At 38.9% G+C, this 12,497-nt stretch overlaps 2 protein-coding genes across 2 annotated transcripts in view; both read left to right on the top strand.

Annotated features, from left to right (window-relative positions):
- KPNA1 (karyopherin alpha 1 (importin alpha 5)) overlaps positions 1 to 3,973 on the top strand; it is a 57,009-nt gene extending 53,036 nt beyond the window's left edge. Inside the window, exons 13-14 of the mRNA XM_012641522.1 lie at positions 1,093 to 1,271; positions 1,607 to 3,973. Coding sequence (XP_012496976.1) covers positions 1,093 to 1,271; positions 1,607 to 1,794 — 367 coding nt within the window. The 3' untranslated portion in view covers positions 1,795 to 3,973. The remainder of the gene's footprint in view (positions 1 to 1,092; positions 1,272 to 1,606) is intronic.
- A 7,038-nt stretch (positions 3,974 to 11,011) lies between these two features.
- On the top strand, positions 11,012 to 12,497 carry WDR5B (WD repeat domain 5B). The gene is made up of 2 exons (XM_012640667.1): positions 11,012 to 11,030; positions 11,432 to 12,497. The coding sequence occupies exon 2, from the start codon at positions 11,505 to 11,507 to the stop codon at positions 12,495 to 12,497; it is 993 nt and encodes a 330-aa protein (XP_012496121.1). The 5' UTR covers positions 11,012 to 11,030; positions 11,432 to 11,504.

Raw genomic sequence — 12,497 nt, 5'->3', positions numbered from 1 at the left:
GGCAACACAGTGAGACTCTGTCTCAAAAAAAAAAAACTATCTTAATTTGGTGCTGTTTTGGAAGGTTATAAATTACTGATTCAATTACTTTAGTACATACAGGCCTATTCAAATTATCCATTTCTCCACGTGTGAGTTTTGGTAGTTTGTGTCTTTCAAGAAAATTGTCCGTTTTATCATCTAAGTTGTCAAATTTGTGGGCAGTTTGTAGTATTCCTTTATTATCCTTTTAATGTCCATAAGATCAATGGTGATATCCTTTTTTCTTTTGTGATATTAGTAATTTGTCTTTTCTCTTTTTGTTCTTGGTTTGCCTGGCCAGAGATTGGTTTTTATGTATTTTTGAAGTCCTCTCCGCATCCCCCACCCCCCCGCCCAAAGAAATGTGTGAGTGAAAAATAGAGTGGCACTAGTAGTAAGTTCCAAAATGACCTAGTTGCACATTCATAGAATATGCAACTGGAGTCATTATCTCTGCCTCTAGCTATATACAACTTGAGAAACCAGAATGATACAGAATGGCATGGATATCTGCTATGAATATGATACAGTAATCATGTTTCAGTGCCATTATCATTAATCTTGATTACATATTAAATTCTGCCTGAATTAAAAAGAAAAATACCAGTTCTAGAATCCTCCTTATGCTAGTTTTATTCTTCCCATATAGTCTTCTCACAATTTATTTTATTAAAATTCTAATCATCTTTGCAACATTTGGCCTAATGGGCTTCTGTTGGCTTTTAGCACCAAGTGCGTCATGTTTCAGAGATGTGGCAACCTATAGAAACAAAGATGAAATTAATCAGTCAAACCTATACTCTTTTGGTGAGTTGCTCATATTCAAAGTAGGAGAGTATTCCTATTTTTCGGAGTCTGTAATTGTGGAGAGAAAAAGGAGTGGAGATGGTGCCTGAGAACTGGTTTGGGGATAATTTATTTATAGCTTTTTTATGGTAAGGTATAGCTTGTATGGTTGAATGAGAGCCTGTTTTTATCTCTGCAATGAGTTTGAGGATGACTCACCAATTTCATAAAAGTTCTACAAAATTAAAAGTTTTGTTTGACTAAATTTTCTTTGTATTGATTTAGGTACCTAGTAGAACTGGGTTGTATCAAGCCACTCTGTGATCTCCTCACGGTCATGGACTCTAAGATTGTACAGGTTGCCCTGAATGGTTTGGAAAATATCCTGAGGCTTGGAGAACAAGAAGCCAAAAGGAACGGCACTGGCATTAACCCTTACTGTGCTTTGATTGAAGAAGCTTATGGTAAGATGCTTTGATTAAAGAAGCTTATGGCCAAGAATTAATTAGGCCATAGAGTCCAATAAAAACACTAATGCTACCTCAAGACACTCGATGAAATGGGTATTGTTATGGAAATTGCTGCTTCTGCAGACTGGATGTTGCTTGCAGGTGTATTTAATACTAGCTTTCAGGTATAATCCCAGCAGTTATTTCTATGCTATTATAAAATACGAGATTCAAATAGAGAATCTTCCTTTACATCAATGAAGAAGACATGTGACAATATACAGTTTTATCAGAATTTCCAACAAATATTGGAAATTGCAATAAAGATTTTCCTTTATTTTTCATTTTAGGTCTGGATAAAATTGAGTTCTTACAGAGTCACGAAAACCAGGAGATCTACCAGAAGGCCTTTGACCTTATTGAGCATTACTTCGGGACCGAAGATGAGGACAGCAGCATTGCACCCCAGGTTGATCTTAGCCAGCAGCAGTACATCTTCCAGCAGTGTGAGGCTCCTATGGAAGGTTTCCAGCTTTGAAGCAATACTCTGCTTTCACGTTCCTGTGTCAGACCAGGCTACCCAGTCGAGTCCTCTTGTGGAGCCCACAGTCCTCATGGAGCTAACTTCTCAAATGTTTTCCATAATACTGTTTGCGCTCATTTGCTTGCCTTGCGCACCTGCTCTCTTACACACATCTGGAAAACCTCTGGCTCTCTGTGGTGGAATACCCTTCTAATAAAAGGGTAACCAGAACGGCCCACTCTCTTATGGAAAAATCCTTAGGCTTTGGAGATCCGCACCTATATTAGAGTCATGGGAATATACATATATTAATGTGGCTCCCTTTTTTATGGGGGATAAAAGAGGACGACTCCTCATTCCCTTTAACGTGGGAAAAAATACTGACATTAAAAGATGAGACTAAACCTTTATCTTGAATTTCACACAACTACTTGCGACAAGGGAGATGTTTAGACCTGTTGTGTATACTTCAGAGTACTTTTTATGAGTTCTTCCACAGTGAACCCTTGGATTATCCGATGGCTTTTTCTAGCCAAATTTGCATTAATACTTACTGAAATTGGATGGTTTTCTTTCCTCTATTGGCGCCATTCTTCAGATATTAAAGTTAAACCATCCACTCCCTCACCTTCAGCCTTCAGTGAATGTGCTTTCTAGTTGTCAGGAATGCTGAAGAATTAACACTTTGACTCTTAAATGTGATACTGGTTTGCAGATTCCCTTAGAACAGAAAGGAGAGGGGTACATATTAATTTGTATGGCTTTTGCATCTCTTTGGTCTATGTGTCTTAGGATTTGGAAGTGGATCAATCCTAATGCTGGTATGAAGATTTAAAATCCTCAGTAATCAAAAACCATATCCTCTAATTCAATAAAAAACTAAGAAAAGCAAACAAACACACAAAAAAACCACCGTCCAGTTTTTCCAAACTCAACCAGTGTAACTACAGGCTGTGTTTCTGCATTAAAACAATATTTCAGGCTTTGTGGTCCTGATGTTCAAGGTCCTCATTAAATTGGAGTTCACCCTAGGTGCTTTTCCCCTCTGTGACTGGCAGATAACACATACTTTTAAAAGTTACTTAGGGATTTTTTTCTTAAGTCAGGTGCAGCTAGATTGTAATATATTCATGCTGCACATATGATTCCTTTAATGTAGCATCCTTATTGTTAAAAAATTACCATCTTTGCAACATGACCTGCTTAATTCAAATAAGGGCAGTGATCCTTTTCTTATAACCTCATTGTTCCCTAATCATTTTATTTCATCTCCTGTTAGTACTGTGTGCCCCCCATTCCTCACCCCAATAAAAACAATATCCACCTCTGGCTCATTTAATGATGACTGCACTCTGTACCTGCAAATGGCGCTTCCAGTACTGTGTTAAGTGATCCACATTTGTGCTTGGACTGGAATGAAAAAATTTGCTTAATTGCCAAGAGAACTGCAAATGAGTTCAATACAACTTCTCGGTGCTAGTTGGCCATCTTGACTCAATGTTGGGATACACTATCAGAGAAGATTTTTTTGTTGATGTGCTGTTCAAAATGAATTCTGAAGGAAAAGTTGCTCACTTCTGTTTCAGAGCATACCCTTTTAAACTTCTTTAGACTTGACCTCTTCTAGAATTCATTATAATCCCAAAGTGTAAAAAGTATTTGGAAGTTGCCCCTGACAAGCTATTATACATCTCTGGTAAATCCTGCTGAATGTAAGGGATATTCAGAGCTTTCATACCTCATCATGATGTTATTTAAGCAGCCAACTTATGTGACCTGATTTAAACTTTTAAAAAATCCACTTCATTCAGACTAGAAAGAGTCAAAGACAAAGGACATTTATCAGCCAAGAGTGTGACGCATTCTTCACATCTAGTCTGTAGTTGTGTCTGTGCTCTGGGATGGATACCGTCTGATGTCTGTTTTGTTATTGATGGAGCAGCCACTGCAAAACTAGTCAACTCCCATCTATAACTGTTACTTTTTCTAGTGCTGCTTTGTGCTGAGAGAACATTGTAGTTTACTGCACTCGACCTGTAAAAGACTTTGATTCTTTGTAATTTTAGGGATAAATTAGGTGGTTAATTTAAAGAAGAATTTTCAATGTTGCCTTTACATCACATTAAAATATAACTTCTTTCAGAAGGGTAATAGAAGCACTGATTCATAGTAAAAATCTTGTTTTTAGCTTTGACTTTTTTTGTGGCTGAGTTTTTTAAAATTGTAAATTACTGGTAACATGTCGTTTCTATAGGATGTTTTAAATTATGTACCTTCTATTGGATGGTTTAAAAAATTTCATTTTATAAACCAGTTTGAATGGAAAAAACATAAAGCACACGAAGTTGTCTCCTCACGTTAGTTAAGAGTAGTGTACATTGGGAGTTTTTGCTGCCAGTTGCAGGTGTTTCAATGAATGAATTAAAGTTCATTTAACTGATATGATCTATTTGCTGTCTAAAACAGAGGAATTTATCTTGCTCCTGTCCTAGAGGAAGTTCATAAATTATAAGATCTGAACTAGATTTTTTTTAAAGGATAGAAATGGAATTGGCTAAAAGTTGAATCCCAGCATAATTCAGATGTGTTGGAACTTGGTACTGATAAAGCAGCCTTTCTGGTAATAGAAATGACATTTTAAGGGGTAACTGTAAGTTCTGTTTTTAGTTTTCTGCCTGATAGAGTCTCTTCATTTAGTTTCAATTTATCAAATGCCCTGTCACTAAGGTGTTGCTCATTATAAAAGCATGTTGATTTCAACACAGGAAAACTCTTCTGCAGTTTTATTTACTGATTGGGGGAAAGTAGCTTTGTTTTTCCTTTCCTTTTTGTTTTTTCCTTCCTCCAAACTTTCAAAGTGTATTCTTTGAAATGAGAACTTTGGTGGGAAAAAAAAAAGCATTGAGAGAATTTGGGATGTAAAGGCACCTGGTTTCTGAAGTACCAGAAGGTAGGTATGGCTGGATTGAGAAATATCAGGGAAGGTAAAGATGATGGATGTGAAAAAAGGAGAGATTTAGGAGACAGAGTTCTCTGTGGAACATTTTCATGTTCTTGTCACTAACTAATCAAGACCCTTTTTAACTCTTACCTTTGTCAGTTGTACTGCTTTTGAAAATCCTATTGCCCTACTATTGTTTCTTCCATATGCCAGATAAAGCTGATTGGGCTCTGGGTCATTTTCAGCATTAGTGTCACAGAGAAAAACATTGGCAATCGTCCCATGATAAATCTGAATTATTCCAGGTTGCTGCTGATTTTGCCTAAGAAAAAATATGTTAAGTATATTTTATAAATCAAACTTTGTCAACTAAATCTTTATTGTACCTGGCTTCCCACAGGCAACTTTGAATTTACTTCTCTAGTGCTAAATAAACATTTCAGCTGTTTAATTCCCTAACTTGGGGTTGCATTATGAAAAGGTTTTCCTCGAGTCCAGGGATTTCTTTTCTTTCTTGCTGATTAGTTTTGGGAAAATTTTCATATTAATAGACAAGTTCAATATAATTGTTTTAGGGGTTGGGGCTTTTTATGTATATTGGAAATTTTGGTGTCTAAGGCTGATGCTCAGTAAAGAAGAGGGAAAAGAATAGGGATCCACTTTTGGAAAGGGGCATTGTTTGCTTTCAACATATACATGCCGCCACCGACATTCCAAAATTTACTCATTTGCAGAGATAGGTACACTTATATGTGGAAGTCTCAAATCTGAGTTTTTGTCCACCCCAAATTAATAGGACCATTTCTATTGTGAGACCAAAAAAATTAAATATATATCTGCCCAATTGGGAAATATTTGGGACTATGTTTTTTTATCAAAGTAATTTTTAGAAAAAAAGTTAAAGTAATTGAAGGCTAGATATAACTGGTACAGTAAGTTGGCGGTAAAACAAAGAACATTCCAGCCAGGTTTGGTGACTCAAACCTATAATCCCAGCACTAGGGGAGGATCGCTTGAGGCCAGGAGTTTGACACCAGTCTGGGCAACATCGTGATATCCCGTCTATACAAAAATAAAAAATTAGCTGGGCATGGTGGCGTGAGTCTGTAGTCATAGGTACTCTGGAGGCTGAGGTGGAAGGATCGCTTGAGCCCAGGCATTCAAGGCTCCAGTGAGCTATGGTTGTGCCATTGCACTCCAGCCAGCTGGGTGGGAAGAGTTGAGACCCCATCGCTAAAATAGAAAAATAAACATTTCCATAGCATGTTTTATTGTCAGAAAAGGATAGGTTATAAGAATGGATACCAGAGCATCAGAAGAATGTGTGATAAAGCAAATATTTATATGCTAATTAAAACTATCAAATTGCTATTGGTCATAAAATACATTTGGAAGCTTGGGGTAAGAAGGAAGAATTATGGTTAGATGAAGTTCCATTCTGTTTTCAACTAAAAGTAAACAAGTCCCAGTGTGTTTTCCTATAGGTCAAATAAAAGCAACGTGTCTTGGATTATCTGTTGTGTGCCAGGTACCTGGCTAAGGGCTTTTTCTCACTTAATCCTCCAACTGCTCTTTGAGGTGGATAATTATTACTATATTGTAGATGACAAAGTCAGGACTTAAAAGAAATTACTTTGCCCCAAGGGTCACAATCCTTAGATACTGGCTGTCCAAGAGGGGAAGAGCTCCACAATTTCTGTCAAAGAAAGCAGTGGTCACACAGTAGTTTTTTGCCGAACTGCTCCCAGAACTAAATTTCAGCAGCCAGCCCTTTTTGTTGGACATTCTTCCTGAATCTTCCTCATAGCACCCTTAAAATGACTAAATCAGGCATAAGTTGCCTTTAGGTTACATAGTCTGGACTATAGGCCCTCTCAGCCCAAACATCTTTTTTCCCTTACGTGGTGCTAAAATTCTGTATGGCCAGGTAAGTACAACAGAGGTTTAAAAAAATAATACGTGAATGAAGGATTTTGAATTTTATAACATAATGGCTAAACTTATAGAACTGTGTTTCCATTCAAATGTGAATGTAGAAGGTATTGACTTAGAGAAGGAAAGGCTTTGGAATGAAGAATTACTGTTTTAGAAAGCAGGGCCATGGGTATGAATTTAAAAGTCTATTTCCTAAAGAGGTATAGGCCAAAGGAATGTCAGAAACTAAGATCATCTTTTAATGTATTGGTTGTTGAGTATTTCTGCTTACCTCCAGTCATTCTGACCTCTCTATGTCCTTTTTCAAAGTGTTCTGACACTTTGATTTGGAATGGCTCTAATGATTCTTTGTACTTGAATGTGGTCTGTCAGGCCATGGGTGAGTGCCTTGCACGTAGTAGACATTCAGTAAACACTAAATGAATGAAGGAATAAGCATCTATGTGATACTAGTAAAGGGTACTTGATTACAAAAGAAAACTCAAAGGAATTCTTTGATGCTGTTATTTGAAACCAGGATTAATAACTCTTAAAACAAGTGTCTCAACATCTGTATTATATGCAGTTACCTTTCAGGAGACATAATTTGACCTGAAGTTTACAAAAGCAAACACTGTCATAGTGGAGATCTGTTATTTAAAAACAAAAAAACTATGTCTTCTCAGAAAAGTTGATGGGTGTATATTCCACAGGTTAACTAAAATATAATCAACCTCATGTGTTTGTCTATACCAAAAATACCTCATCACTCTATTCCGGCATATTTTAAAATTAAGAAAAAACTTCCTCAGTTATAACCACTGAGGGGAAGCTGATGGTTGCCTTGGGCTATTAAACAGGGATTTTTCATTTTTACATACTGTATGTATTGCGAGAGAACATTTTTTTAATCCACTCCTGTCACAGATGAGTAGAAACAGAAGGTGTATTTCTTCATTACATGACTGCTTCTCTCTCTTTTTTTTTTTTGAGAGATTTCACTGACCAAGTATTTTTTCTGAAAACGAAACAAAAAATTTTAAAGCAAAACATAGTCTTAGTTCCTGCAAACTATAATTTTATCTATAGTATAAAATTGCTGGAGGTACAAGTTTATTAAAGCTAGCTTGAATGATTGTTGCCCCGTTTCACTTGCACTTTGGAAAAGTCATTGTTTTCTCTAACTTTAAATCAATATATGGTCATTTCTGTGATCATGAATGTTTTCGCAAAAAATAAAATTACTCTTCAAATTTCTTTATCCATATCCACTTAACCCCAGGAAGCCAATGGAGTCCAGTGGGGGTGCACAATAAGGATCAGTGCTTTATCTACCACTTGGGCCCAGCATTATTAAGATAAGGGGATGGGCAAGAAGAAAATAGAAACCCAAAAGACTATAATGGCGGGGAAAGAACAGGACAGAGTTTGAGAGAGAGAGAGATGGGCAGGCTGGAATATAAACTGTCATACCAAGTGGAATTTTCCAAGATAAAGTTACAATTATGAGGAGATCTTGGGAAGTCAACAGTGCCTGCTGTTTGGCTGGAGACTGCCTCAGTTTATATTTTAGATTTGTAGTTAATACCTGTTAATTTTTTTGGTGCCCCTTTCACTTTTAGAAATGCCCCAGTTTGGATGGTGTTACCTGGTCACCCCATACTTAGCCCAACTAGATTTTTGTACACTTGCTAGGAGTCTGGGTATGTACATAGTTCTATTAATGCTTGATTTTGAGGACTGGATTTGGTAGCCAAGAGTTGCTATGAAGGAAGTTAGTCAAGAAATTCCTTAATGTGAGAATCACACCCAGGCCATGCTTAAGTCCTACACACATATCAAGAAAAATTGCTCTATTTGTGGCAACATTTCTAGGACATTTGCAAATTTTTCTGAGGGGCAAGGGAAATGTACCTTTAAACTATAGACAGGTGACTTTGATTTCTAAGACATTTATGGAAAATTTGAAGAAACCTAATTGGTTTCTACAGGGAGGAAAACTTCCATATCACCTATCCAGTGAAGATTAAAGGCAGCAAAAATAGAAATTGTTAAAAAGGGGACGGTGTAAGAAATTGTGTTTGGGAACCCAAAATGCAAATCTCCATTCTGCTACTTTGGATTTACCTATATTAGTATTTCCTGACTCGGTCAGTAGTCGCTGTTACCCCCCTTCTCCCAAGAAAGTAAACTATGAAATTCTTAGTCCTAATTCCTAAGGACTGCAATGTTAGGACTACATATTAATATTAGAACATGGCTAATTGATAAGCAAGATTTAACTAGTTATAGTCTTAATTTTCTTTGCACAAGTTCCTGATACTATTTATAAACAAAAAAATCCCAGACATCAAGAAGTGGATTTTAATAATGGAAATTTCAAATTTTGGGAAAATCCGAAGAAAAATCATTTCTAGATATTCCTCTCAGCACATCCTTAATTGTGTGCCCCTCCCCATGCTTGTGATGTTTGTAAGTGGGCTAAATACACTCCAGCACCAACATACCGGCCCTCACGTTCTCATGTCAAGTGATTTACCTTATCTAATTTCCTTTCTTTACTCCCCTCTAGAGCGCGGTCCCCAACCTCTTTGGCCCCAGGGACCGGTTTCATGGAAAATTTTGCCATGGACCGGGAGTGGGGTGGTGGGGAGGCGGAGCTCAGACCTGATGCGAGCAATGGAGTGCAGGGAAGCTCCGCGCGCGTCCTTACCCGCCGCTCACCTCCTGCTGTGCACTCCCTCCTTCCACAGTTTCATGGAAGGCAATTTTTCCACGGGCCTGGGGTGGGGTGGGGAGGCAGAGCTCAGACTGTGATGTGAATGATGGGGAGCAGGGAAGCTTCGCTTGCTGGCCCGCCGCTCCCCTCCTACTGAGCGCCCCGCCTTCCTAAATTTTGTGGAAGACAGATTTTCCACAGGCGGGGGCGGGGCTCTGCAGCCCGGTCCCTAACAGGCTGCAGACCGGTCTGAGGCCTGGGGGTTGGGGACCTCAGCTCTCTACCGTTTTAAAGTTGCTCTTCCCATTCCTAGAACTGCGTCATTGTGTTCACATCGTTAATATGCACTAGGTTATTTGTCCAATTCCTGTTTAAATTTCCAACTAGAGTAGTAGTAGTAGGGTCTTAATGAGGTTTTTACTATAGTCGATTTATTACAGGTGACCTAATTATGCTTACTGTGCTTTATAAAGGCGAAGACTTTCAGTTATCCCTAATGAATATACAATAGGAGACCCTTTGATTCCAAATGCTTTTTAATTCTCGACCGACAGCATCATGAGATATATTTAACTCGTGACTTTAGCTTGGTCACGGCGAAAACCTTTTAAACAGAACATTTTCTGCCTCTCTTGGGCGCACTACTGAGGAACTATAGGGATGGAGAAACTAGTCAGACTTATAGTTTTTTGGTAAACCTATTCTTGTTTAAGAGAGTAACTTACGTGTGAATAGCGTGTATATTTTGCATACTTTCACAGCCATTGATCATTTCTTTTAGAACTAAGGAGAGATCTCTAAAGCCTAATTAACAGTTACCTTACCCATTTCTTACCCCGTTTCACCAACCTCTTTGTTCTTTTGTTTCAAGCACCTTTGAGATCCCTTCTGAATTTTCTATGGAAGCTTAAAATGTTTAAGTGCTAAAATAAACTTTTGCTCGTTACTCCTGGCATAGCACTGGCTTTTAAAGGCCCCTAACAGACATACTCCTTATCCTTTCCAAAACGTTTTCAGGGAAAACTTTTAAATCAGGAGTTTTATAATCTGACATAAATTCTGCCACACACCCCTTGCCTACACATCATCACACCGATCAGCCAGACCCCAACGCTATGCCACCCGGCTCCACACCACAGTAAACGGAAGGGCGTAGAACCAAAGCCGCCTGCGGAGCAGGAGTTTACAAAGAGTCACCGACGTCTGAGTGGACCGAGTTCAGCGCATTTCCGAAAAGCGTGCAGTTTGGGCAGATTACGTGTCAAGTGTGGGCCTCAGCCTGCGGCCAAGGGGCAACGGCAACTCAGCCCTCTCCTGTGACAGTTTCCAGAAAGAAATGCTCTTTGAAATAAAGATCCATTGCTTCCCACATTAGCCAGTCAGGTCTGGGACAAACCCTGTACATCTAACCCACCCACCCAAGGACGCAGTCACGTTTGTGCTAGGAGCGCGGGGCGAAAAGAACCTGATAAAAAAAAAAAAGCCCCGAGGCCTCCTTTTGCGCAGGCGCAGAAAAGCGTCTCCCATTGGTCGTCCGGGCTCGGAAGTGGTGGTTGGAAGGGGCTTTCTTTGTACAGACTTCCTTTTCCGTTTGGTTAGGGATTGACGCTGCAGTGCTGTCTAGTCAGCATATGCGGAAGTATTCCGTAGGCCAGGGCTTCAGAATCCGGTGGCTACGTAGGTTTTCTTTTGGCTTCTGAAATCTGTTTAAAGCGGTGGTGCGTTCATCCTCAAGTACCTAGTCTGACTGGTAGGACTGCCAATAATGGCAAACATTTCGGAGCTGGCGGTTGGGGGGCGGTGAAAAAATACTTGATGTAGAGATCCCCCTCGCCCCTGCTTTGGACACCTTTATATTATACATTAATAAAATAACGAACATTAGTACCTTGTCGACAGCGTACCCTTTCAATAGTATTTCTCAAGTATTTAACAAAAGAGAGAGGAAAAACTGAAGTGGTCCAAGCCGTGCTGCTGATTCAGTATATAATTGTAGTTTAAAGATGATCCAGAAATTATAATCATTAAAAACTGTATATATTTGAATCCGATATTTTTATCTTCATTTTGCTGGGCAGAAAACCAAAATACTGGACTGCCTGGTTCAGGACTGGACGCCTAGCCAACCTACTGACTTGGAGCTTCAGATCCATGGCAACAAAGGAGTCAGGAGATGCCAAAGCACAGTTGGCGCTCACTTCATCAGCCAGTCAGAGCCAAGAAGTGCCTGAAAACCCGAACTATGCTCTCAGATGTACTCTGGTGGGACATACGAAAGCTGTATCATCAGTTAAGTTTAGTCCTAGTGGAGACTGGCTAGCAAGTTCTTCTGCTGATAAACTAATTATAATTTGGGGAGCATATGATGGAAAATACGAGAAAACACTCTATGGTCATAATCTGGAAATATCAGATGTTGCCTGGTCATCAGATTCCAGTAGTCTTGTTTCTGCCTCAGATGATAAAACTCTAAAGATATGGGATGTGAGATCAGGAAAATGTTTGAAAACACTGAAGGGACACAGTAATTATGTCTTTTGCTGTAATTTCAATCCACCATCCAACCTCATCATTTCAGGATCTTTTGATGAGAGTGTGAAAATTTGGGAAGTGAAAACAGGAAAGTGCCTCAAGACTTTGTCTGCTCATTCTGACCCAGTTTCTGCTGTTCATTTTAATTGTAGTGGGTCCTTGATAGTGTCAGGTAGCTATGATGGTCTCTGTAGAATCTGGGATGCTGCCTCAGGCCAGTGTTTAAAAACGCTTGTGGATGATGATAACCCTCCTGTCTCTTTTGTAAAATTTTCTCCAAATGGTAAATATATTCTTATCGCAACTTTGGACAACACTCTTAAACTGTGGGATTATAGCAGAGGCAGATGCCTGAAGACATACACTGGTCACAAGAATGAGAAATACTGCATTTTTGCTAATTTTTCAGTTACTGGTGGAAAATGGATTGTGTCTGGTTCTGAGGATAACCTGGTTTACATATGGAACCTTCAGACTAAAGAGATTGTACAGAAATTACAAGGTCATACAGATGTTGTGATCTCAGCAGCTTGTCATCCTACAGAAAACATCATTGCATCAGCAGCATTAGAAAATGACAAAACAATTAAACTGTGGATGAGTAACTATTAA

This window comes from Propithecus coquereli, unplaced genomic scaffold (assembly GCF_000956105.1).
Source record: "Propithecus coquereli isolate 6110/MARCELLA unplaced genomic scaffold, Pcoq_1.0 Scaffold10, whole genome shotgun sequence".
NCBI lineage: Eukaryota > Metazoa > Chordata > Mammalia > Primates > Indriidae > Propithecus > Propithecus coquereli.
This window is presented reverse-complemented; position numbering and strand designations above follow the sequence as displayed.

Coding starts and splice junctions, on each gene's coding strand:
- WDR5B (XM_012640667.1), top strand. CDS start 11,505: ATGGCAACAAAGGAGTCAGGAGATGCCAAAGCACAGTTGGCGCTCACT.